The sequence below is a fragment of the Otolemur garnettii genome, unplaced genomic scaffold, assembly GCF_000181295.1.
Source record: "Otolemur garnettii isolate 467f Iridium unplaced genomic scaffold, OtoGar3 scaffold00064, whole genome shotgun sequence".
NCBI lineage: Eukaryota > Metazoa > Chordata > Mammalia > Primates > Galagidae > Otolemur > Otolemur garnettii.
Genome location: NW_003852459.1, coordinates 10,481,001 through 10,486,628, shown reverse-complemented (window position 1 = coordinate 10,486,628; position 5,628 = coordinate 10,481,001). Strand labels below are relative to the sequence as shown.

Genomic DNA, 5,628 nt, shown 5'->3' with positions numbered 1-5,628 from the left:
CCCAGCTACTTGGGAGGCTGAGGCAAGAGACTTGCTTGAGCCCAGGAGTTGGAGGTTGCTGTGAGCTGTGATGCCACACACTCTACCCAGGGGGATAGCTTGAGGCTCTGTCTCAAAAGAAAAGAAAGGAAAAAAAGGTGATACGGGCTTGGCACCCTTAGCTCAGCAGCTAGGGTGTCAGCCACATACCCTGGAGCTCGCGGGTTTGAATCCAGCCCTGGCCTGCCAAACAAATGCCAGGCAGCGCCTGTAGTCCCACCTACTTGGGAGGCTGAGGTAAGAGAATTGCTTAAGCCGAAGTGTTCAAGGTTGCTGTGAACTGTGACTCCACAGTACTCTTAACAAGAGGGACATAGTGAGACTCTGTCTCAAAAAGAAAAAAAAAAAGAAAAAGTGATGTTTTATCTTCCTTCCTTTCTTTTTTTATTTTGAGGCAAAATCTCATTCTGTGCCATGATATTATCATAGCTCACAGCAACCTCAAACTCTTGGACTCAAGTGATCCTCTTATCTCAGCCTCCAGAGTAGCTGGACTATAGGCACCCACCACAAAACCCAGCTAGGCTTTTCCATTTTTAGCAGAGACAATGTCTCACTCTTGCTCAGGCTGGTCTCCAGACCCTAAACTCGTTATCCTCCTGCCTCAGCCTTCTAGACTGCCAGGATTACAAGCTTGAGCCACTTCACCCAGCCTGTTTTATCTTCAAAAATGTATGCGTTCCTAGATATAATCTGACCTGAATTACAAACAGCAACATAGAATCATACCTCATTTTATCTAGTATGCTTCCTGTTCTGAATGCCAACTGTATTTGTATTGCTTATTTGCATGGAAAACTTCTCTTGTTTATTCTATTATCTATCTCCCATGTACATTCAAATAATCATCAGCAACTTTAGTTACAAACTCTACACACAAACAGTTCATACAACTTGACTCAAAATCCATGCACTAGATTTCCTGATACTACAAATGGTATACATATGAAGATGCATGTCTTCATCACATCATATTGCTGGAATACAATAATGAAGAAAATGGGATAATACACAATGCCATTGATATTATTTAATAACACCATTAAGTAACCATCACAAAATAAAGTGCGTGCTCCAATGAACATAAACTGTTAACAATTATGATGATATTTAAGAGTAAGCAGTATCTCAAATGTTTTTACGCTTAGCCAGAAATCATGCTAAAATGTATAATACTTGTTTTAAAAACACAAAAACAAGAACATTTAAAAAAAACTCAAAGGGACCTTGCAGATTTCAATCTTCTTATTCTAAAATCAAGAAAACTGAAAAGTTAAGTATTAAGGAAAGTAGCAAAGCCAGAGCAGTCAAGTTGTTATGGAGTGAGCGATCAAAAACTTAGGTCCTTAGTTTAATGTTAAACTATACCACCTCTCTTAAAAACAAGCAAAAAAAAGTAAGATAACAATGGCTGTGGCAAACAGAGTGAATATTTAAAAAAACTAAAGACAGGCTCAGCGCCTGTGACTCAAGCAGCTAAGGCACCAGCCACATACATCTGAGCTGGTTGGTGGGTTTGACTCTAGCCCAGACCCCACCAAACAACAATGACAGCTGTAATCAAAAAATAGCCTGGCGTTGTGGTGGGTGCCTGTAGTCCCAGCTACTGGGGAGGCGGAGGCAGAAGACTCGCCTGAGCGCAGCAGTTGAAGGTTGCTATGAGCTGTGATGCCATGGCACTCTACCCAGGGGGATAGCTTGAGGCTCTGTCTCAAAAAAAAAAAAAAAAAAAAAACCTCAAGACAATTACAATTTTAGAAAATTTTAGAAGCATTTAGTTAGAACAGTACACTCCCAAAAGAAAACAAATTAAATGATCTCTAATTATTGCTTTCTAAAACAGACGCTGTGGGTTTAAGTGGCCTGGGGTGACTTTAGGCAAATTAGATCAATTTCTTAATCTGCAAAGTGGTAATTAAAGAATAATTTCATGGAAGTATAGAGAATTAAGTGAGAGAAAGCGTGTAAGCCATTCTCCTGCCTCAGCCTCCCAAGCAGCTTGGGACTACAGGCTACTTGAGAAGACAGTACCTGAGACGTTTTAAGTAATCAACGGATAGTATTATAATCAGTCAGTAGCGGTACCATTATTTTATTTTAGGTTCACATTTTTTGTCAGTGGGTAAAACTTTTTAAAGTCACCAAAAGTGAACGACTATTTAATAAACAGATACATACCTTTAAGGCTTTGTACAGCCGAGGAAGCTTTTTCTCAATTTCTATAATTACTTCTTTTCCTTCTTCTCCAGTCATACGACTTAAAAAGCAAAAAGAACACAAGTTTATGCAAGTGGCAGAAGAAAAGCACTTTTCTCACTCCTTAAAATATCTGCATTATCTTTTTAAGATTACTTTCTATCTCTTGTCACACACACACAAAAATAACTTTTTGCATTCAGTGCGCAAGTGTGACAGGCTGACTAAAAACGGAGCAGAGAACTTTTATCCCTCGTTACAATTCACCAGCGATTTACTAAAGCCCCACGAAAGACTGCATAAGGTTTAACAGATTTCTGTAGAAATATTACAAAGCATTTTGGAATTAAAGTAAAAACCAGGTTCTATTAAAAACCTCCGTTCTGAGTGGCTCCATTTTCCCGACGCTTCACGAGTTTATACTGAAAACCACCCCTACCTCCGCTTCCAACCAAAACTTTTAAAAATCCCTCGCTCGCAAGTCACTTGCGCGGGGTCCCTCCTCACGGACACCTTGAGCGCTCAGGAACGTCACTTGGCCACCATCTCCCCAGCCCGCCGCCTCCGGCGTCCTCCCTCCTCCATTCCTCCCCAGACCCGACGCAGCCCCCTCAGCGGCCTCACCTGGTCAGGGTCAGGTAAGCATCAGTCTGCTCTCCATGGGAGGCGGAAGCGTCTTCCAAAGTCTCCAACAGCGGCGCGAGGGGGCTCTGACCCCGGGCCGTCATGTCGGCCACCCTGAGGCCGGGACCGGAAGAGGAGAAAACCCAGTGACCGACCGAAACAGCCCGCAGCAGCCCGGCCCCCGCACGCGCGCCTGCCCGCCCGCCGCGGCCTCCCCGCCACGCTGCGGCCGCCCCGGGCCTCTGCGCACAAACCCAAGCCCGAACCTGCTCTTCTGGGGGACCCCACACGCCCGGCCCACGCCGCGCCGGGGCCTGAACACGCTCCCGCCACCACTTTCCCGGGCCGCTTTCAACAGAGGGAGGAGACCGGCGGGGGGCGGGAGCAGCTCGGGGAGCGAGGCGTCTCGCCGCGAGGGGGCGGAGGCTGAGCCACCCGAGGAGTCCCCGCAGCCTACACCGTGTCCCCGATAGTTATCCTCACGTACAAAGATCAGAGCTGGGCCCGCTCCGCCGCCGCCCCTCAGCACCTGGACGCCGCCGGAGCTCGACTTGCCCGGCGCCGGCTGTTTACTCACGCGTGCAGCCCGCTCCCTCCCAGACCAAGATGGCGGCGGGGGCGGGCCCGCGAGCGCGCGGGAGAGGGGCAGGCATGGCGGGAGAGGCTCGAGCCAATCCAACAGGCAGTCGCGCACCGGAGTCATCGATGCCCCGCCCCGCCCCTGGGGTCAGCCTCAGGTGATGGTGCTTTGCCTAAGGCGAGGGGCTTGAAATTCGCAGTGTGGGGCCGGGCTTGGTGGCTCACGCCTGTAATCCCAGCACGGTGGGAGGCCGAGGCGGGTGGATAGCTTGAGCTCAGGAGCTCAGATTAGCCTGAGGAAAAAGCGAGACCCCCAAAAACTGCAAGAATAAAAGGAAAAAGCGAGACCCCCGTCGCTACTAAAACTAGAAAAACTGAGGCAAGAAGATGGCTTGAGCCTAAGAGTTGGAGGTTGCTGTAAGCTATGATGCCACAGCACTCTACCCAGGGCGACAGCTTGAGACTTTGTCTCAAAAAAAAAAAAAAGGGAAATTCTCAGTGTGAGTGAATTATTCATATTCACCCGACTTAATATAGTGGACCTTTAGACTGCGTTTCCAAACTTCAACCCAGTGCTTGTGAAGTGCAGCATCAAATCCTGTAGCAGAAGGACGAAGTGTACGTTCGGTTGAAGTTAAGAACTGTATGTCAAGCAGGCACGGATTCTAACTCTGGTTCTGTGTGACCTCAGAACCTTTCCAACACCTCCATTTCCTCCCCTGTAAGATAGAGTTAATAGTACTACGTCATCAGGGGTACGAGAAATGAGAAAAGGCAAGGGAGGGCAAAGGTTCTCGAGTTTTAAGTACGCAGCTATAGCCTGGGAAGTAACTGATACTAAGCGTCCGATTTCAGTGCCCGCCCTTAAACAGTCTGATTCAGTAAATTTAGGCAGCTCTCAAGCACCTGCATTCTTCTATTAGGCCCCCGGATGCAGAGGGTGTTGAAGGGTAAGATTCGGCTTAGGCGTTTTACGTGTAAAGTAACCCACCGTGAACCCCTACGGTAGTCATTTCTCACTATTAGTAATATGCTGCTTCCCTTTTCATATGCATATGAGCACTCTAAGAAGCTCTCAGGATTTTATCAATGTCAAACCAGGAATCTAAGGCCCCGCAGGGATGGAACATTCCCAGGTGTCCAAAAGAGTTCCTGGCCTCAGATTTGAGCCCCCACCCACAAACTGTGCAACTATCAGCTCTAGAAATGGGGCTGCTTTTTGCTCTTGTCTGTGCCATTTGCACTTAGCCAGAAGTTTGCCTAACCAGGCATGCAATATGTACTATACAGCACGTTTCTTTCTTTCTTTCTTTCTTTTTTTTTCAGTTTTTGGCCGCGGCTGGGTTTGAACCCAACACTTTCAGCATATGGGGCCGGTGCCCTACTCCTTTGAGCCACAGGCGTCGCCCTACAGCACGTTTCTTGAACAAAAACATGGATGAAGAGAGAGACGAAGGCATACAAGGTCTTGCGAGCCAAACTGTGGAAATTAAAGGAGTAAAAATGGTAAAGAGTTGTGTCTAGGTAAATAATGGAGGAAGACCCTGTGGAAGTAACCACTGAGGTGGTTTTCGAATGTTCTCTAAACTTCAGAGGGAAATTTGCTCCTCATTTTCTGGGCTTTGGGAAGTTAACAGATATTTAAAGACAGGTTATTAGGCGGGGCACGGTGGCTCACGCCTGTAATCCTAGCACTCTGTAAGGCCTAGACTGAGGGATCGCTTAAGTTCACAAGTTCCAGACCAGCCTGAGCAAAAGCTCAGAGACCCTGATCTCTACTAAAGTAGAAAAACTGAAGCAAGAGGATGCCCCAGCCCAAGAGTTGGAGATTGCTGTGAGCTGACTCTGAGGCACTCAGAACAACAGCTTGAGACTCTTGTCTCAAAAAAACAAAAAATAAATAAAGACAGGTTATTAGACAATGGATGAAACAATGGGCACATTTGCAACATTTAGATTTCAGTATAATGGCGCTGCTGTGTTGGAAATTGAGAGGACCTTGCAACTCAATTACATTGTAAGATGACCATGAGATTAGAAAGAACAGTGAGCTTGTCTTCAGGCTAGTGCATCCATCAGCGTAATTATGTTCCTTACGCTGCTTTAAAATTGTTCTTTCTGGCTCAGCGCCTGTGGCTCAAGCGGCTGAGGTGCCAGCCACATACACTTGAGCTGGTGGGTTCAAATCTA

General features: G+C 46.9%; 1 protein-coding gene across 3 annotated transcripts in view; it reads right to left on the bottom strand.

Moving 5' to 3' along the window:
- Positions 1-3,408, bottom strand: part of RIF1 (replication timing regulatory factor 1) — a 60,308-nt gene extending 56,900 nt beyond the window's left edge. Inside the window, exons 1-3 of one of the 3 annotated variants that reach the window (XM_023515033.1) lie at positions 3,347-3,408; positions 2,860-2,973; positions 2,218-2,296 (exon numbers count right to left, since the gene is read on the bottom strand). In XM_023515033.1, coding sequence (XP_023370801.1) covers positions 2,218-2,296; positions 2,860-2,963 — 183 coding nt within the window. In that variant the 5' untranslated portion in view covers positions 2,964-2,973; positions 3,347-3,408. Of the gene's footprint in view, positions 1-2,217; positions 2,297-2,859; positions 2,974-3,125; positions 3,201-3,346 lie in introns of those variants that run through there. The other 2 variants (XM_023515034.1, XM_023515035.1) reach the window with 2 other exon arrangements.
- Positions 3,409-5,628: the final 2,220 nt, after the last annotated feature.